Here is a 22,068-nt window from a genome sequence, read left to right as displayed (position 1 = left end):
TTATTAATATAAATACATTTGACCCTCTATCAATTGCATATTTATTCTCTAACTGCTGGCTTTTCTTGTAAAACTAACACTAGCTTTCTTTTTTCTATTCTATCTACTTGTTTCTTATAAAAAAAAAACAAATAATAATAATAATAATAAAACACACTAGGTTACTTTTTTCTATTTCTATACTCGTTTTCTTTCTACCTTTCTATACTAGACTTGTAATAGCACTTGCATGTTGTTGATCTTTTGTTGGTTTTGATTGCTTCTATTGTCCTCGTTTGTAAGTCGCTTTGGATAAAAGCACTGCTAAATGACTAAATGTAATGTAAATGTAATATTGTCCTATCCAAACAAACCGTGCATCAATGGAAAGCTTAACGGGTCAGATTATGCCTAATTTAAAAACAAAAAACCTTTATGATTGGCTTAGTGGTCCAGGGTCACAATTCTTATTTCCATTATTTGACAGACATCATACTCAGCACTGAACTATTCACCAGAGCTCAAAGAGAACGTGCAGTCCATCATGTTTCCTTTTACCGTAAATCACAGAGTATAGGATTATTTAGTGTCGTGTTGATCTCGGATGCTGGTCAACTTCACGGGGAGTAAACCTCTAAATTAATAAATGTCTCGTTTAAGATCCAGTAACATGTATATGATTTGAACACAAGAGGATCAAGACAGTAAGTCCTTCTGGATCACATGATCGAGGTTTATATGGCGACGCAGAGAAAAGCATCATCCTTCATCTGCGTTTACACGCTGTTCTTCGATGCCATTAACGAGTCATTGACTTTTAATATGCAGATAGGTTGTTCTCAAGTATAGATCAGCTGAAATGATGTTAAAGGCTGTTTGTTACATTATTTCCCTGATATAGCCGCTCATCAGGGAGCTCGGGAATGTGAGTGCGCGTTTATTATGAGGATTGTGAGTCTGTGGAAAGTGTTAGAGAGGCTCTTCTGTACGTGGCAGCGACTAAAATCACTGCAAAACAGCAGAAACACAGCAGAGGAGTCGCTATAAGACTGCTTCTGCTGGTCTGTCCCATCACACGTTCACACTTTCAACGCGAACCGAGGTAAGAGCTGTTATATTTTAACGCTAGTCGATTATGTGATTTGTAGCAGTTCGGCGTGCCGTGCAACACCTTTGACATCTGACCTTTAAATAACTCGAGTTGCTACAATGTATTTTTTATACCAACGTTTTGTTCAGAATATTGCAATGAGTTGCTTGCTTTGCGTTCAAATTTAAGTTGTAAAATAGTGTTTTGAATCTGTATTAAACATGGGTACGTTTATATAGTTTTTATTCCCTAAATAGGCTACTAGCTGTTTGTTTTAATTTCTGGATTTTTGTCTCGGAAGAGTGTTTCTCTTTCTGCAGGTGTTAAACGAGTTTTTGTTTTTGTTTTAATACTGTATTTATACTGTTAAACCTATTAACAAGTCCTCTTTATTATATTTTATCAGTGGATTTAATGGGTAGCTGCTGTAACGTGTCTAATATTAATATTACTGAATATAATTTAGAGTGTTTATAACAGCATACATCAGTAGCTGAAGGTATGCATTGTTTTATTCGAGTTATTGTAGAGTTTTACTGATGTTTTACTGAGGTCGTTGCTGAAAGCTGCAGATCCTCTCGAGGAGGACAGGAACTTTTCTAGAAGATGACGTCACCTCTCATGCACTCAACTTCTGAAACATTTGGGAGTTTGCGTTGGTTTGCTCTTAAGGTTTAATTAGTCTTTTTTTTTTTTACAGTATGCTAATGCTATTTGCCTTAAGTTAAAAGATTTGATGAATATTGCTCTTGATGTAGTGTGATTTAACAGACAGATCACTGGTAAAGTGTGAATTGTGCTCTATTTAGGAAAAATCTGCTTCCTCTTCCAATGACCCCTCACCAGCTAAAATCTGTAAAAGGTCCATTAACACAAACAAGAGCAGCTGGAGAGAGTCAAACACTTGAGTTTACATTACACTGAGTTTAGTTTGAAATTAGGTGTGAAGGCAGTCAGGAGTGAATTGAATCTGACCGTGTGAGATTGTTTAATGAATTATATGCCTAAATAAGTCAGTTGTAAGTTACTAAGTGAGTTGCATGGATTTACAACTATACAGGTGGAGAAAAATGAATATTGAATAGCTGTGAATGAGTGATCCACAAGTTATCATACCCTCATATTGCATTCCTATTTCAGGTCTATTGCAGAGAAGGCAGATTTTAGTACTTTTATACAGAATCTTTGGAACAAGGCACCACATTCACTGAAAATTCACTCTGGAGATTTGCTAAAAATTGCAATGTCATGTTGGAGTCAGACTGTGACTTCCTGAATCCGACTCAAATTTAATTGTGAGGTCTTTAAATGCTAAACTATTTTAAAAGACTTGTGCATGCGCCCTGTGGTGAGTTCTACCACCCCACTGACCAACACCCAGTTAAACCGTTCATTCGGGCAGGTTGACAGTAATGACCGGCTATTAGCTAAAAGCTTAGTTATTTCCACCCTCACATTTGTACCAAAGAGTTTGCTGTTTGTGGCTGTGACCAATTCCACTTGCACTTTTATGATCGTAAAATCAGCAGTAGATACTCATCCCAGAAAATTAAGGCAAAAAGTGAATAATAAAAAATATACATAAATATTATTTCTGTGATGCTAAGCTGAATTTTCTGCGTCATTCTAATATGCTGATTTATTATCAATGTTGGAAACTGTTGTGCTGCTTATTATTTATTGGAAAATATATTTTTTCAGGATTCTTTGATAAATAAAATGTTAAACAACAGTGCTTATTCTAAAGATTAATATTTTGTAACAATACGTTTTTATAATCACTTTTAATCAATTTAACATCCTTGCTGAATAAAAGTATTAATTTCTTTCAATAAAATAAAGAAAAAAATTATGATTTAGGCTATATATATATATATGTTTAATCTGTTTCTATATAAAATATATTTTCTAGTCATATTCTTGTTTTTCACCAGCAATAAAAGCTCTGCAGCTGTTTCTTGACCCATTTGTGGTCAAGCACCAAAGAACTGACTTGGCTCAGTATTCAGTTTTAGTCCTCAATAGTAAGCATGCTTAACACACTTATGCACAGACTTTGTGCATAAAAAGTCTATTTTTAACTCCCAGAGCAATCTTCAGTTAAGTCCAATGGGATATACAGTAAATCTGCACATTTCTAACATGTCTGTTTGGTTTCCTTATAGGTTTTGCTTGACAATGGCAACATTTCTGGTGTTTACGCTGCTGACTCTGTCGTCCTTCACTTCTCCCACAGGAGCCGAAATCTTCACGTCAATCAGTACAGTTCCTTCTGTTCCTCTTAGTTGCATGAAAATCATCTGGTGTTTAATTTCTGATTAAATTATAAGTGATCAAAGTACACTCCCTTTATATGGGACTGGCTGGCTTTGCTGAAGGACTGTAAAACTTGAAATATTGTGACCCTTGAGCACAAAACCAGCCATAAGTGTCAATATTTTGAAATAGAGATTTCCATTGATGTATGGTTATGATAGGACAATATTTGGCCGAGATACAGCTATTTGAGAATCTGGAATCTGAGGGTGCAAAAAAAAAAAAAAAAAAAAAAATTGAGAAAATCACCTTTAAAGTTGTCCAAATTAAGTTCTTAGCAATGCATATTACTAATCAAAAATTAAGTTTTGATATATTTACTGTAGGAAACTCACTAAATATCTTCATGGAACATGATCTTTACTTAATATCCTAATGATTTTTGGCATAAAAGAAAAAAGACTGCTTTTGTGCTCCAGGGTCACAAATGTGCTTTTTTGGTCTTGCCGTCACTTCTTTGTCATTTTTAATGCTAAAATCTTGCCTTCTCTTTTCATAGGCCAAATGACAGACCTGATATTTACAGAGAGGGAGCTTGTCCAATCCCTGAAAGAATACATTGAAGCAGAAGAGATGAAACTTGAAGCTGTGAAGAGGTGAATTTTTCACTACAATATTTTTTTTATGTATGACTCACACATGAACCCGTGACTCATTTGTGTGTTTCTGTCTATCTTTTGGCTTCAGCTGGGCTAATAAACTGGATATGTTGACCCGTTTGTCCACGTTGGACCCTGAAGGCTTCCTAGCTCACCCGGTGAATGCCTACAAGCTGATGAAGAGACTCAACACCGAGTGGTCCGAGTTAGAGAGTCTGGTGCTGCAGGACCCATCAGATGGTACAGTATATCAGCGTTTATCACAAGTCATACAAGGTTTAACATTGAGAAAGTACTGAGGAATGTTACAGTCAAAAAACAGTCTGGATTGGACAGTAGATTTATGATAGTTGTAGTTTTCGACACTAATTTTGTGGTGTGCTTGCTGCTGTACAGTTGATTTTTTTGGCATTATCTTTTAAAATTCCTTTTAAGATATGACTAGTTTTATGCCAAAGCAAATGTTGAACATGTTTGAACTGGTGTAAGCTAGAGATCCCAGAACAGGCAAAAAACAAAACCTTATAAGTATATAAAAAGTTACAATATTTTATTGTATTCTTTATTACATTCTTCATGTTTACATGTTACATCACACATTTGTTACTTTCATAGACTTACGTTACTTTAAAAAATATTTGACTCCAGACTTTATATACTGTATATTTCTGAAGTTGATATACAGTTAGTAGAATTTAATGTTCTCTGTACTTTACAGATCATTTCCATATTGCCACATAATTGATTAATAACTCCAACTCACAACTACTATAAATATATCCATCTTTATCCACATTCATACTCCCATAAAGCAACGTATACTATATAGCAAATCTCAAATGCTTGATATGTTTGTTGTCACCATATGAAAACTGTCCTTTTGCCAGCTCTAAACTGCAAAATGTGAGTCAATGTTTTGGAATTAATGTATTGCAAACTTTAACCTCAAGATTTTGTTTAAAGCTCCTGTGAATGTGAATTGTGAAAAGTGCTATGCAAATAAAATTGAGTTCTGTATGGTGAAATGTCAGGGTCTGAGTGTGTGTGAAGTCACGACAGCTGTTCACTTATTTTCACTCCATAATGTGAACTTGTGTGAACATGTGTTGCAACATGTTGCCACGTGGAGTTCTTGAGACTCTTTCCACTTAAATGAAAGCCATGCAAGCGATAATGTACGGCCATTACCACGGGAAATAACCCTGACTGGGTGATCAAGACCCCAACATGATGCCAAAATATTTAGTAATGTACTTTTACCAAATGCATACATGTACAGGTACATCTAAAAAAAATAGAATATCGTGGAAAAGTAAATGACTTGTTTACAAAAATAAGTATCTCAAAATATTAGAATATTTACATTTGAGTTTCTATCAATGACCATCCCTACAGTATAAATTCTGGGTATCTCTTGTTCTTTGAAACCACAATAATGGAGAAGACTGCTGACTTGGCAATGATCCAGAAGACGAACATTGACGCCCTCCACAAAGAGAGTAAGTCACAGAGGGTCATTACTGAAAGCTGTGGCTGTTTACAGAGTGCTGTATCAAAGCATATTAAATCCAAAGTTGACCGGAAGGAAGAATTTGGGTAGGAAAAGGTGCACAAGCAACAGGGATGACCGCAAGCTTGAGAATACTGTCAAGCAAAGCTGATTCAAACACTTGTGAGAGCTTCACAAGGAGTGGACTGAAGCTGGAGTCAGTGCATCAAGAGTCTCCACGCTCAGACGTCTTCAGGAAAAGGGCTACCAAGCCACTTCTGAACCAGAGACAACGTCAGAAGCGTCTTACCTGGGCTGTGGAGAAAAAGAACTGGACTGTTGCTCAGTGCTCCAAAGTCCTCTTTTCAGATGAAAGTAAATTTTGCATTTCATTTGGAAATCAAGGTCCCAGAGTCTGGAGGAAGAGTGGAGAGGCACAGAATCCATGTTGCTTGAAGTCCAGTGTGAAGTTTCCACAGTCAGAGATGATTTGGGCTGCCATGTCATCTGCTGGTGTTGGTCCACTGTGTTTTCTGAAGCCCACAGTCAACGCAGCCGTCTACCAGGAGATTTTACAGCACTTCATGCTTCCTTCTGCTGACAAGCTTTATGGAGATGCTGATTTCATTTTCCAGCAGGACTTGGCACCTGCCCACACTGCCAAAGGTACCAAAAGCTGGTTCAATGACCATGGTGTTACTGTGCTTGATTAGCCAGCAAACTCACCTGACCTGAACCCCATAGAGAATCTGTGGGTTATTGTCAAGAGGAAGATGAGAGACACCAGACCCAACAATGCAGATGACCTGAAGGCCGCTATCAAAGCAACCTGGGCTTCCATTACACCTGAGCAGTGCCACAGGCTGATCACCTCCATGCCACGCCGCATTGAGGCAGTAATTCATGCAAAAGGAGGCCCAACCAAGTATTGAGTGCATAGAAACTTTTCAGAAGCCTGACATTTCTGTTTAAAATATCCTTTTTTTATGATCTTATGTAATAATCTAATTTTCTGAGACACTGAATTTTGGGTTTTCATTATCTGAGCTATAATCATCAATTTCAAGAAATAAAAGCTTGAAATATTTCACTCTGTGTAATGAATCTATATAATATATGGGTTTCACTTTCTGAAATGAGTGACACAAAATATTGACCTTTTTCACGATGCTCTAATTTTTTTTTAGATGCACCTGTATATAAAATACAGAAACACTTAAGGTGTGATTCACCCCAAAATGGAAACTCGCCTTTCAACCAAACATTTGCTGATAGCCATTGACTTCCATAGTAGGGGAAAAAATACAATGGATGTCGATGGCTACCGGCAACTATTTTGTTACCAACATTCTTGCAAATAGCTTCTATGTTGAGCAGAAGAAAGAAACTTGTACAGGTTTGGAACGACATGAGAGTGAGTAAATAACAGAAGCTTCATTTTTGGGTGAAATATCCCGTCAAGTTAGAATAATTTATATATAGCAACTGACAGAGCTATATAGGAAATCTGTCAGTTATACAGATAAACTCTCATTATACCGCATGATATTGCTGTTGTCCAAAGAGAATCATGTACTCCAAAGCAACGTGGCTTTAAAAAAAGTAATCAATTGTTCTCAGTGATGTGTAATAAAAAGCTCTTATTTTTTTTCTTTTCTTCTAAAGGATTCATATCAAACATGTCTGTGCACAGACAGTCTTTCCCTGATGAGGAGGATGAGAAGGGAGCAGCCAAAGCACTCATGCGTCTGCAGGACACGTATAAACTGGACTCGGAAAGCTTCTCCAAAGGCAAACTGCCAGGTCAGAGGCAGTACTCTGGTAACTCCAACTCTTGTTTTCACACTTCTTTGTTTTGTCCTGTACTGCGATAGCAGTTAGAGAGACCGTGTTAAACTGAGACCGTCATTGCAAGACTTTAAAAGGGGGACAAATCAAATACACCCTCACTATCAGTGGGTTTCTGAGACTTAAAGAGTGTCTTTATGAGAAAAAGCTGAAGCAGTAGTTATATTTGCATTATTAGTAAATGCATGTTGCTTAATTTATAATTTTTGAAATTTTGTAATTGGAATACTACCTTGATTTATAATTAGGGGCCAAGTTCCTGTAGTATCTGTTTTTTGGGAAAATGATCAAATTTGGCGCACAGAGGACCGTTCCAACATTAACCACAGCAAATTTGGAGTCTCTAACTTGAGCCCTCTAGCGCCACTAACTGTCCAAATTTGCACTCATGTTTATGTTAAACTTTTGAAACGTAAAGTCTAGAAGCAAATAATTTTTTCTTCCTTGGCTCAAGATGATTCGATTTGCTTTGGTGTCATTTTCAGTGCAAATCCTTTTCCATGATGCCATTTAGAATTTTCCAAAAGAAAAAAAAAAACTATTTTCAAACCCCTCCATAGACTCTTTTTGTCAGCATGGTCTGAAGTAGGGCTGTCAAATAAAAATTTGATTATTTGTCGAATTTAAATTAAAAATCCACATTTTAATGTAAAAACGTTGCATTCTAATTTTAGGTTTGCGTCAGGCAGTCATTTGAATGCTTTTGTTAGCCACTAGATTCGGCGCTGCTGTGTTGTTCATTCAAAATATTGCGGGTAAAAGAGAACATCAATGCGTGGAAGATCTAGTTTATGGCAAAACTAAAACCAAGCCATTCACACAGAAAGCATATTATGTGCATTTTCCATAGACACATCCATCACCGCTGCACTCGAGAGCCCCATGTTTAGAAAGCCATGTAAAATTAATATAAGTTCAACTTTTAAAAAACATATCTCAACTTTATGGTTTTTTTTTTAATGAAAATATTTATTAAACCATACCTACAGGATGCTGTTTTGTTTCTAATTGTTTAAGCAACTTAATTATGGTTTATAAACATTATTTTAAACATTATGCATTTTTTCAAAGATAGTCCTGTTATTTTATTGCTTTGAAGAAATGTGCATTAGTAATATTTTGTTCGATGTGGCCTCAGGAGAGAAGCCAAAAGCCTATGCCTTTTTTGCCTTTTAAATTCGAATATAATTCGAATATTGGTCATATTTAAGTACAAAATTCGAATTTAGTTTTTCAACCATAGTCTGAAGATGACTTGGTACTGAAGATGATCTGGTTTGATTTTTGCGATAATCTAACCAGATCGTCTTAAGACCATGCTGACAAAAAGTTCGTCAAATTCAAGTTGACAGTCAAACTGTTCTTGAAGAACGCATGAGCAAAAGAGCTCACCAAATTGGACGTGAGGCTATAACTTAGTAACACTTTAGTGTTATTGAGACCAAACTTGGTGTGTGTTATAATAACCATGACCTGAGGCTACCTACACAGGTTTGGCACAGCGCCACCTAGTAGTCACGAGGTATGAAAAATGGCTATTTTTGCTCAGCTTATGAACGGTTTGGCCAAAAATTATAGGACCGTTTTCTTCAGATTCGGACCAACATACCGAGTCGAACAATACCCAATTTTCCCATGTCGGCCATGTTGAGTTTTATTGTATAATGTTGTATTTTGCAAATGAAGTGGTGTATTGTTACGAAACTCTGATTGTTACAAAAAAGTTATGAAAACTTTGACACTGTGCCCTGAAAGTACTCAAAGTATCAGGGCAGCGCTAACTTGTGGTCAATTGCTTATTGTCATGTGACTGGTCTTCATTGATTCCCTGAATCATGCCGAGAACATCAACACCAATTACATTTACATTTACATTTATTCATTTAGCTGACGCTTTTATCCAAAGCGACTTACAATTATGCCATAATTGGCCAAACTTTCTGTCTGTCACTTTGATTTATATTGAAAACCTACATTTTCAAGCTCCTCCTAGACTGTTGGTCTGATTTTCACCAAAATGATTGAAAATACTCAAATTAGGCATGGCTCGATACCATAATTTTGGCTTCGGTACGATACCAGAATGTAGTACCTTGGTATCGATACCATAGGTGACAACCAGCCTCAAAAGATAAGTGACTTTAAAACAGTTTTATTAATAATAATAGTAATATCAATAATAAAAACAGATTCATATCTTAATACCTTTGTATCAAACTGTAACAAAAAACTACAAACTCAGGTTACATTTTGACTGAGTTTGATGAAAAAAATAGCACTGAATTTGCGTAATTAATGCAACAAATGTTGCTTTATTGTAAAGTGTTATTCTAGCAGTCAAAGTAATATTCAAAATCTCTCTCAGATTGTTTTCAGATTTCAGACAGAAAATGAAAGCATTAAATATAAATCTCACTCTCTCGGCTGCTTCATATTAGCGGTCGGCAGCACGGCAGAAACATTCCCTTCATATCATTGATACTACAATTAATATAGCAAAACTCTTGCTCAATTCAAATACAATTAATATTCGATTGTATGAAATGCAAGTGCATATAAATATACACATAGATATGTATATATGTGTGTATATGTATAAAAAACCTAAACTTATTTTATTTACAGTTTGACATGGCTGATAGCTGTGATTAGGTTTGACAAGCAACCGTTGTAAAGTACCATCATAAATCATATAGTGTGCACATGACTTAAAGTAACGCTTGGTCCAGTATAATATCTATACTGAAACCTGTGATAAATGTGACGTTCTGTCCGCAGGGGTTCGCTACAACGCTGAGCTGACAGTGGATGACTGCTTTGACATGGGGAAACTGGCCTACAATGAGAATGACTATTATCATTCAGTGCTGTGGATGCAGCAGGCGCTCAGACAGATGGACTCGGGAGAAGACTCCAAGACGGCCAAAGCCGATATTTTGGATTATCTGAGTTACTCAGTCTATCAGATGGGTGACCTGTCACGAGCCATCGAACTCACCCGGCGCTTGGTGGCCATCGGTAGGCCATTTCTCTCTATCTGTTATATTTGACCTGCAAGTTGACACTAGATGATCATTAGGAAATGTATAGCCACATAAAGTCACATGAAATGCTCATAAATGGGCCATTCTACAGAATTGGTGCAAACTGCTGTCCCACAACCAAAATCACATTTAAATAGCATTTAAGAATTAAAATCTTGTTTACTAAGATCCTTCTATTATATATCGAAACACACAGTAATATTTAAAATATTAGTAAGCTCATATATAAATAACAAAAATAATAATTTATTGGGTACTTTCAATTGGGAGGTGGCTGTCCCAAACCCTAGCCTCCAAATTTAAATTTATGAAAATTATATTGAAATAATTTGTATGTTACTACATTGTTGTTTTAAAAAAAATCTTTTTGAATTTTTTTTTGTGAAGAAGAAAAACTAATTATTTGTAAATCATGAAACTTCATGCGTCGCACATTTTTCATGTCACTACCAAAACAGTATGTTTTAGTCCATTGGCCGAGACTGATTTGAACTAAACCCCTAAATTTATGATCAGAAAATATTCCTGTGTGTCCCTCTCTCAGATGGGTCTCATGATTTTGAGGTAAATGTGTTCAAAAGTCCGAAAATCTGTGTGTAACTTTAAGAAATGTCACTACTGAAAACCCTTTGTCTCCAATTAAGCACTCTTGTTCGGTGTTGCTCCATAACATTTAGTTTTTATGTGGACAACTGTTAATATTTGTGCTAGCAAATCAAGTGCTGTTTAGCATCTTTGAGCTAGGTTCAAAAGTATCTAAAATTGTCACTACCCAAAACAAAAAAAAAACATTTGGTGAAATATCGGTAGTCAGTGAAATTTGTTGTTTTTTTGGGTGTTATTCCCTAAAATTTTTTTTTACCGAGACCGAAACATGTTTCGGTAGTGACAAAAGGGAACACACAATCCTTTATTTGGGGGGAAATAGACAATTTTAGTACAGTTATGCAAAAGCTTTAGTACGTTTTAGTATGTGAGTTAAAATTCTGTTAAAGCATTACTATCACTACCGAAAATGTGCAGTCATTACTGGATGCTTTGTCAAAAATAAAGTAGATTGAATTATAAAGATGCATATTCAAACTAATGAATCCTTAACTTTGAAATCAGTATGATCAACTTTATGGCTTTTACAAAGAAAGATTGTTATTGATTAACCTCTTAACTTTTTAATAAAACGGCAAAAAATATATTTACAAGGTAGATAAAACCTTAATGTCAATATAGCCCTTCTTGTTAAACTATGTATTATTATGTTTCGGTAGTGACAAAAACACTTTCTGAAAATACAGTATGTGACCCTGGAGCACAAAACCATCAGTCTTAAGTCTCTGGGGTATATTTGTAGCAATAGCCAAAAATACATTGTATGGGTCTAAATTATCCATTTTTCTTTTATGCCACAAATCATTAGGATATTAAGTAAAGATCATGATTTTTTTGTAAATTTCCTACAGTAAATATATCAAAACTTCATTTTTGATTAGTAATATGCATTGCTAAAAACTTCATTTGAACAACTTTAAAGGTGATTTTCTCAATATTTAGATTTTATTGCTCCCTCAGATTCCAGATTTTCTAATAGTTGTATCTCAGACAAATATTGTCCTATCATAACAAACCATACATCAATGGAAAGATTATTTATTCAGCTTTCAGATGATAAATAAATCTCAATTTACAATTTTTTTTTTTTAATTCACCCTTATGACTGGTTTTGTGCTCCATGGTAACATATGAGAATTAACTGCACAATTGGTAGAAATGTGTACCTTAGATATTATACAATTTGCATGCATACAAAATTTGTGGATTTTTTTTTTCAGGATGTTTCCAACTCTGACTTTGAACATGGAATCCAAGAAAAATGTGACGCAGTTTTTTTTTTTTACTGTATTTCTCGACCATTGCAAAATGCATATCCTGTGCATGCACTTGCAGATCCCAGCCACCAGAGGGCAGGAGGAAATCTGCACTACTTTGAGCGGCTGCTGTCTAAGGAGCTGAGGGACCAGGGTCGGAGCCAGCAGGAGCCCGCAGACGAGAGGCCCATTCAGCTGGACACTTATGAGCGGCCCAAAGACTACCTGCCGGAGAGAGAGGTGTACGAGGCCCTCTGCAGGGGAGAGGGAATCAAAATGGTGAGTGCAGCTTATATCCCAAATGCACAATGAGGGAATTATTTGCCCTTTTCACTTTATTGCTTTTGTAAGCCTTATTTTGAGTCATTTACAGTGTCTCTTGTTTGAGACTTTGATTATATTGTACACTGCTGGTCCAAAATGACCAATAATTAGGATATTTTTAAATGTTTTAGAAGTCTCTTTTGCTCACTAAGGCTGTATTTATTTGATTAAACATGCAGTAAAAATTGTGAAATATTAAAAAACTGTAATACACTACCATTTATCGGTTTGGGGTATGTATGATTTTTTTTAAAGGATGCATTGATTTGATCAAACGTGACAGTAAAGATATTTATAATGATGCAAAATAAATCTATTTTAAATAAATGCTGTTTGAACTTTCTCTATCAAAGAATCCTGAAAAAAAAGCATCACAGTTATAAATAATAACAACTGAGCAGTAAATCAGTATATTAGAATGATTTCTGAAGGATCATGTGACACTGGAGTAATGTTGCTGAAAATACAGTTTTGATCACAGAATTAAATTATATCTTACAATAAATTGAAATACAAAGCAGTTAGTTTAAATGATAATGTTTCACAATATTAGTTTTTTTCTGTATTTTTGATCAAATAAATGCATCCTTGGTGAGCACGAGGGACATCTTTTAAATGCATGAAAATATCTTAATTATTCCAAACTTTTGATAGTAATGTAAACAATATAAATGTTTCTTATGCAGACAGTGTGAAGGGGACCAAGATTTAGATTAATCACACTAACACGTCATTAACACACAATGTTTACGTCTTGTGGCTGTAGTTTCGAATCATTGCTTATTTTAATGTTGGTTTCAGATGAGAGTTGCAACATATATATATATATATATATATATATATATATATATATATATATATATATATATATATGTATGTGTATATGTATATGTATGTATTTATTTAGATAAATTTCTATGAAAATATAAAAATCATCCTAAATAAGGTAGGTTGTTATAAAAAGTAAATTTCTTAATTTCCCTACAGACTCAAAAGAGGCGTAGCCGACTGTTCTGCCGTTATCAGGATGGCAACAGGAACCCACGTCTGCTGCTCAAGCCGATGAAGGAGGAGGACGAGTGGGACAGTCCTCACATCGTTCGCTTTCTGGAGGCCCTCTCCGATGAAGAGATAGGGAAGATCAAGGAGCTGGCCAAACCTAAGGTGAGTGTGCAAACCCTAGACGGACAGATGGACAGTATATAGGCATGAGTAGTTCACCCAAAAATTACATTTTTATTTTTCCCTTAAATAGTCACTAGTGGTCGAGCGATATTGTTTTTTTTGACTGCCGATATCTTGGAACGCAGGGTGGCCGATATAATTTTATTTATTTTAATTGATATTTAAGAAATTTGAAATCATTTGAAAATTTATTAAAAAATTTGTAAAATAAGCATACTTCTACTTTAATTTGGCAAAGTATTTTTTCACAAATAAATAAATATTTAATAAAAAGGAAGTAAACACTGTAACCAACAGGGCACTCGGTATTCTGGGATGTTTGTGTGCATTGGGAATCATATTTTTTCAAATAAAGCCAAGGTAACACTCATTTCACATACAGCACACAGTGAAAATGACATGAATATGATCGTGGGCAAATGCATAAAGCGCAGCATAATTTGAATTTCCGAGTTTAAAGTTTGTGAATCAGGCGTCTCCAGTGACGCTGAACTCTCCTCCTTTCCGCATTCAATTCACACGGACCGACCGTCTCGCAGAGAACATTCGCCGGTTACAAATGCACACTTTATTGACTAAGTTTGTGAAATTAAATGTTCATTAGTCATTCAGAGATTTGTTTAAATGATGTAAATGTGCATTTGCTGAATGCTGATGGCAACCGAGGAAAAATGATTGTTTGCCTTTCTAATACTAATAATATAAAAGCAATCGTTATAATACTTTTTGTACACATTTTACTTCCTTTATTTGGCCGTTGTATCCGATTATTAGACAGACTTCTTTCCGTATTAGACTGAACTGTTAACGACGACAGCAAACAAGAGGGAGAATGTGAGAGCTTTGTCAAAAAAAAAGTCCTGCCTCGAACGCATCGGCCTAACAGGAGAAACTTATCGGCTAATGCCGATATTTGAAAACAAAAAGCCAAATATCGGCATTGGCGATATATCGGTTGACCACTAATAATAACACATACCATTTAAGCCTTTTTGTGCTTTTATTTCTTACTTTTTTATTTGGTGCCAACTAAATCTTTTGTTCTTGAATTATTATTTATAATGTGCTGTAATGGTCACAGCCTCAAAAGAAGCTGTTTTGAAAAAGCAGGCTTAGTGTTTATACAAATTTTAAGATTAAGAGAAATTAATGGCCCACATTTGTTTTACAAAATGCTGTAAAATAAAATATGAAAACCTTTGACAAAAGAGAACTATTTACAAACCTGTTGAGCCAAACAAATTACATTTTCTGTCTGTTATAATTCATAAATGTAATTTTTCTTTTGACAATTGGGCTTAAAGGGAACAGCAGCATTGATTTCCTAATAACCCCACTAAACTAAAAATCCACTGAACCTCATATAAGGCACTAGCTGATAGGGGTGTAAGCAATTTTATTTTATCGGTTTAGGACAAACTAATAAAATATTTTTTGCAAAGCTAATTCGGAGTTGTTCTCTGTAGCTTGCGAGAGCCACAGTGAGAGACCCAAAAACAGGTGTTCTGACGGTCGCCCATTACAGAGTTTCCAAAAGGTGAGCACATCTCATACACAGCCATTCATTAATGGTGTTCATGTCTAGCTTGATAAGAACAAGGTAACAAGGGCTGGGCTGTATTGTATTTGCAATATAAAGTACATGACAGTAGATATAAACGCATGAATATTGGTGGACAAGGAATCTTGTTCCTGATTGCTGATATTTAGAACAACATCACTCTTGATCATGTGATATTTCATTGAATTTCCAGCAAAATAAGTATATTACGGTATGCCTTTAGTGTGACGTAAATGGTTTCATTCTGTGATTTGGTCATAGCTCTCACCTGTATCTAATACATTAATAAGTGTACTTATTTGATATTGTAACGCAGCTGTTGAACAGAATTGTGTCATTATTGTCTTGTCTTCTGGTGTGTCTGCAGTGCATGGTTAGAAGGGGAAGACGATCCAGTGATCGCGCGGGTCAATCAGAGAATAGAGGACATCACAGGATTAACTGTAGACACTGCAGAACTTCTACAGGTCATTCATCCAAAATACTCCAGAACATCACAAACACACACAAGCTGTGGTCTCCATAGGCTTTAGTCTCACGCCACATGATATATAATATAATATAATAAAATATAGTATAAGATAATACAGTAGAATGTACTTCACAAATGCCATTATTAAAACTAAATTTCAGAAATAATCACAATTTTCTAGTAACTGTAAACATCTGTTGTGCAGTACATTGTTTCCCCCAAAATTAAAAGGAATTGTTAAATTTGAAATTAAATTAATAATCTAATTAGTGCTGCCAAACGATTAATCTCGATTAATTGCATCCAAAATAAATGTTTTTGTTTACATAATATATGCGTGTGTATATTTATTATGTGTATATAAATACACACGCATGTATGTATTTCAGAAATATATATTACGTTTATATATTAAATATATTTATATACAATATCAATTATATGAATATAAATATATGTAAATGCAAGTAAATATATACTGTATTTGTGTGTTTTTTTATATATATACATACATAATATACACAGTACACGCGCATATATTATGTAAACAAAACCTTTATTTTGGATGCGATTAATCGTTTGACAGCACTTAATATAATATAATTAACTATACTATAGATTTTAGAGACAGTGTTCCATATTATATTATAATATAAGTCTTGAGTAATATCGAGTAATACACGTTACAATAACAGCAATAAAATTATGTACAAAATATGTCAATGAACAATTTGGATTATTAATATATAGCCATATCTCCATGTCCATTATTTAAAAAAAATATTTTTTGGTCACACTTTAGTTTGGGGATCAATTCTCACTATTAACTAACTATTAGCTATGACTTTTGTATATAAATAATACATTTCTAATTAGCTGTTTATTAATAGTTAGTAAGGTAGTTGTTAGTTTAGGTATGAGGTGGATTAAGGGATCTAAAATATGATCATGCAGAATAAGGCACTAATATGTGCTTTATTAGTGCTAATAAACAGCAGATATGCTAGTAATGCATGCTAGTTAATAGTGAGAATTGGTTCTTATGATTTTTGGTCTTCAGGATTTACTTCGCACATTCTGTAACTGAATTTGTGTGAAAAGGGTTTTCTTATAACTTCTGTTGAATCGTAGGTGGCTAACTATGGCGTTGGAGGTCAATATGAACCACATTATGATTTCTCAAGGGTAAGTTTTCATTAAAAACAATGCCATGTCATATGGATATTTCTCTGGTAATTAAGAAAACATTTATATATCAGTGGGGTGTTTTTACTATCAGTTGACACACAATATCCATTTCTCAACTTTTTCCATATTTTGTTTGTAAAACAAATAAAATTTTGTGACAATAAGAGTATAATGTAATATAATTTAAATTATTAGTATACAGTTTGTGAAATCTCCATGTCAGTTATTTAAAAAAAAATTATAATAATAATTTATAAATAACAGAAGCATGGAAGTGATCACTGAGGTGGTTTTTCTAGCTACTAAAAGGATTTTTGTTTTACCTGATTAAGATGATTAATATTATTATTGAACGTTTTATTCTATTTAATATGCTTTATGTGGAGTATAGTGTGTCACTTGATGGAAAAATCCCATTTTATAATGTGTCTAAGGGTACGTTTACACGACAAGTATGTACTGAAAACAGTTTTTCCCTTGTTTTTATTTTTAAAGTTTGCATGCAGATGACAGCGTTGGCAAAATTATCCCTCTTCACACGGATGCCCGAAAATGACTAAAACCACTGTATTATTCATGCCCGGTCACTAGACCAGTGGTTCTCAACCTTTTTTTCCATTATAGCCTATATTTGTTTAGTGCATTTGTAAATTCGTGTTAAAACTAAAATGAATTGTAGAAATTAATTATTTTTAATTGTGTTCAGCACATAGTCTGTAACATTCAGCATGGTGGGCCGCATTTGGATTCGTGACGGGCCCCGGGTTGAGAACCACTGCACTAGACCCAACACGTAATGTGCACGGTGTCACCGTTTTCACAAATGACCATTTTTGTAGTTTACGCAGAGATGATAATGCTATCGTTCTCAAAATTAGCATTTTCAGGCCCCCAAAACGCTGCTGTCATATAAATGAACGGCCATAACGCATATAGTTTTTAAATGAAAATGTTGTCGTGTAAACACCCCCTAATATAAAAGGTTGGAATAGTGCACATTTTTATTGCTGGTGGTAACAAATTTCCTGGTAATGTCATAGGGATATTTATTGATAATGAAATTGGGAATGCATTAGGCACTTTATAAACCACTGGAGCCAAAGTATTCTCCTAAGAACATTAATTTAAATTGAGTACATGTTTGTAAATTTGACACCCAACACTCAGCTTTATATGTTGTCATATTGAACATCAAGTAGTGTTGCCTCAGAGGCGGAGATATTAACTTCTGCACTTCAGTCTGGTTTAAAAGCTACAAACGTCTGTTGCAGCGTCCTTTTGACAGCAACCTCAAGGTTGATGGAAATAGACTTGCCACCTATCTGAACTACGTAAGTACATGTGTTGTGCTTCTGCTTCTCTGCCTGTCTTTACTCTAAAATTTTATCTTCATAGAAAGATGAACCTGATGCTTTCAAATCATTAGGCACTGGAAATCGTGTGGCTACTTTTTTAAATTATGTAAGTATGTGTATCCTGTGGTGCCTGGTATTGCTCTTGACTTGGCATCAGAGTCATCGGCTAACATGAATCCACATCAACACTACACCGGTGGCTCTCAACCAGGCACAATAAGACAAAATAAGCTTTAAAACAGGCCAAACAACTCAAAAAATGTAGAGAATTCTAATTAGAATTCACACCCTCAACAACCATTTCCATTGAAGAACCAGGATTTACACTGTCCCGAAAAACCTGGATGTATGAGGTGGCTTAAAAGTGTGACTTATAGCCCTGGAAAAGTCAGTCAAAATTATTAAACTAAATAATATGGGCATCTTGGAGTCAAAAAGCTTGCGAACCACTGCAATGCACTTTTTAGGCAACTGTGCATATTTTGTGACCATATGATATCGGTAGCACTTTATTTTACAGTATGTGTACTTCCCTGGTACATGGTAAATATATTGTACCTACTGGCAAATGAGTGGTAACACAAGGTACTTACTTGAAGTGTATGTACATGGTAACAAATAAGAAACACGGCTATACTAAACAGTCGCACTTGCATGCTAATTAGTTTGTACATGCACACAAGTGTGGGTAAGAACGGTCACTTACAGGTAGTGCCCGTACATGGTAACTAATTAGATACTTTACTGTACATACTAATGTATATACATGGCAAATATGTAGTACTTACGGACAAGTTGGTACAAACAGGCAGGTCCTTACAGTATCCGTATATGTAACTAATAAGACACATTACTGTACATACTAATGATATTTACATGATCAATGTGTAGCACCTACAGAACAATGTGCTATTATGTGGTAACCAACAAGACCCATACTGTACTTGGTATAAACGTGGTAAATATGTAGTACTTGCAAACAAGTGTGTGCAAATGTTAAATTGCTCTCCACAACAGTGCTTACAAAATTTGAAGAACTGGTAATTCCTGTGCAGTGTTTATGTAAAATGGTACACTTTATTTTCCTATTTCCATATACTTATGTACATCTACCATCAATTACTCAATAAGTACCTTGGTCCATGTTTATACCCCCAACTTGAGTACCACATAACTTGTTCTGTACATTAACTAATAGGTACATACACCAGTACTTACATAAGTATATGGAAATAGGACTATAAAATAAAGTGCACCAGTGAGTGAGATTTATACATCATCTGAAAGCTGAATAAATAATCTTTCCATTGATGTATGGTTTGTTATGATCGGACAATATTTGGCTGAGATACAGCTCTTTGAAAATCTGGAATCTGAGGGAGCAAAAAAATCTAAATATTGAGAAAATCTCCTTTAAAGTTGTTCAAATGAAGTTCTTAGCAATGCATATTACTAATCAACAATTAAGTTTTGATATAGTTACAGTAGGAAATTTACTAAATATCTTCATGGAACATGATCTTTACTTAATATCCTCATGATTTTTGGCATAAAAGAAACATTTATAATTTTGAGCCATACAATGTATTGTTGGCTATTGCTACAAATATACCTGTGTTACTCATGACTGCTTTTGTGCTCCAGGGTCACATATTTATAGGAAATAAAAAATAAAACAATACAATGATTGAAATTGGTTTCTTAGTATTACTTCTGTTTCTAATTTACCTTTATTTTGGGCAGAATTTGTATCCAGGTTTTTAAAATTACACTCATATTCTGGATTATATAGTCTTTTTTTTGTTTTGTTTTTTTCTTCAACAAAAATGTGAACCACTGATGGCATAGCATGTTGTAGTGCTTGAAAGGCAGATGTTAATAATCTTTGTTCATTACAGATGAGTGACGTAGAGGCTGGTGGGGCGACTGTTTTCCCTGATTTTGGTGCCGCTATTTGGCCTAGAAAGGTACGGACAACCTTTATAAACACTTCATGAACCTTTAATAAAACATGTATGAAATCATTACATCACTGATGATGGTACTGCAGTAATCACTTTTTTGTTATATATTGTTGCTAAATGCTGTATATTACATGTAGTAGATACATTGTAAGCTTTTTAGAATCTCTTTTAATTGTTAATTTTATCCCATTGATCACCCTGATATGTAAATATTGGCATTGGCATCAAGTTTTGAATCGGCTTGTAGTGTTAAGTTGATGATTTAGTTAGGCCACAGTTTATTTTAAGGTCCAATTCTCACTGTTAGCTATAACTTTTGCCTCAAACTTCTAATTAGCTGTTTATTAATAGTTAGTTAGGTAGTTGTTAGTTTAGGTATGGGGTGGATTAAGGAATCTAAAATATGATCATGCAGAAAAAGGCATTAATATGTGCTTTATAAAGGTCATTGCACACTGAGTCTGAAATTTTCGCGTGCGTTTTTCATTTTTTTTTCGTATTTATCATCCTTTCCTTTCAAAATGCTTGCTATTGTATGTGAAAACACAGAAAATCCGAATTTAAGAATTACGAAAGTTTTGGAGGCAGTGTGTAAACGTGATTGACACAACATGAGGTCATATTTATTTTTTCAACGTGTGAAAATTCGGACGTAGTAACGTAGATCCTTGTCTCTCTGTAGGGAACAGCGGTGTTCTGGTACAACCTCTTTAAGAGCGGAGAAGGAGACTACAGAACGAGACATGCAGCCTGTCCTGTTCTAGTAGGCAGTAAATGGGGTAAGTGAACTAAACACAGACTCGTGAAGAATTGTCTTTTTTAAACACCGCTGATACCATGAATAGGCTGCACATCGGTGTACTTTTTAATTGTATAAATCCCATGTTCTTATGAGACACAGAACTATTCCTCCTGTTGAAATGAACATGGCACAAGGTTGTTTTAAAAGCATCACGTCCATTCCTCCCTTGTCCTCTCGTTTGGCAGTTTCAAACAAATGGATCCATGAGAGAGGTCAGGAGTTCAGACGCCCGTGTGGCCTGACTGAAGTGGACCGATCTTGAGCTCGGTTCTAGCCGTAGTGCCTCGACTCTGCAAACACCGACACAATCAAACACCTCGAGAACGTACATGAGTTCCAGTCAGGACTAACTGCTGTGAGACACGGGCAGGCTGGGGTTTGTGAGCCATTCTGTGTGTGGGGGATTTCTCTGTTATTTGGAGTGTTGTCATTTATCCCTTGCTTAACATTTCTTTGCAGACTAAACTGGAGTATCGTGTCATGTCAGAAATCTCATTGTGTTCATATGATGCATAAATTATTGTCCTGTTCTTTAGTGTTTATTTTATGTTCTTATATTGTTTGCAATAAAATGTCTAAATATGAAGTCATGTTTCTTTGTCTGCCTTTTGAGGAGCTTTTTAGGGACTATATATAGCTTTAGAAGTATTTAGATAATTTTTTTCAGACGCTGCATTTGAATTGATATTTAGAAATATTTACAGGCAGTTTATTGCAGCTCAGATGTGGCATGGATGCATTTACACTGGAATTACATAAATAATGCCATGAGATAAATGGGCATTAAAGGCATTGTTCACCCAAAAATGAAAAATTCTGTCAATAATTATTCATTCTCATGGCGTTACCTGAAAGACTTTCTTTTCTCTGAAACAGTTTCATTACCAACATTCTTCAAAATAGCATCATGTTCCACAAAATAAAAAAGTCATACAGGTTTGAGATGAGGGTGATTAATCAATGAATTAATTCCTTTAATGGGTGTTTTAT

The 22,068-nt window shown here is 34.9% G+C and overlaps 1 protein-coding gene across 3 annotated transcripts; it reads left to right on the top strand.

Annotated features, from left to right (window-relative positions):
- The first annotated feature begins 540 nt into the window (after positions 1 to 540).
- On the top strand, positions 541 to 21,662 carry LOC306855643 (prolyl 4-hydroxylase subunit alpha-2-like). 3 transcript variants are annotated; one of them, XM_079394430.1, is made up of 15 exons: positions 541 to 683; positions 3,235 to 3,329; positions 3,885 to 3,981; positions 4,073 to 4,224; positions 7,139 to 7,294; positions 10,100 to 10,339; positions 12,307 to 12,506; positions 13,539 to 13,715; positions 15,203 to 15,273; positions 15,665 to 15,764; positions 16,901 to 16,954; positions 18,353 to 18,418; positions 20,211 to 20,279; positions 20,959 to 21,055; positions 21,264 to 21,662. In XM_079394430.1, exons 2-15 carry the CDS (start codon positions 3,248 to 3,250, stop codon positions 21,338 to 21,340), a joined length of 1,638 nt encoding a protein of 545 aa, XP_079250556.1. In that variant the 5' UTR covers positions 541 to 683; positions 3,235 to 3,247; the 3' UTR covers positions 21,341 to 21,662. The 3 variants fall into 3 exon arrangements, with proteins under 3 accessions (XP_079250556.1, XP_079250555.1, XP_079250554.1); XM_079394429.1 differs by having other exon boundaries at positions 541 to 1,081; XM_079394428.1 differs by lacking the exon at positions 541 to 683 and having other exon boundaries at positions 3,064 to 3,329.
- Positions 21,663 to 22,068: the final 406 nt, after the last annotated feature.

The sequence above is a fragment of the Barbus barbus genome, assembly GCF_936440315.1.
Source record: "Barbus barbus genome assembly, chromosome: 36".
Classification (NCBI taxonomy): domain Eukaryota; kingdom Metazoa; phylum Chordata; class Actinopteri; order Cypriniformes; family Cyprinidae; genus Barbus; species Barbus barbus.
This window is presented reverse-complemented; position numbering and strand designations above follow the sequence as displayed.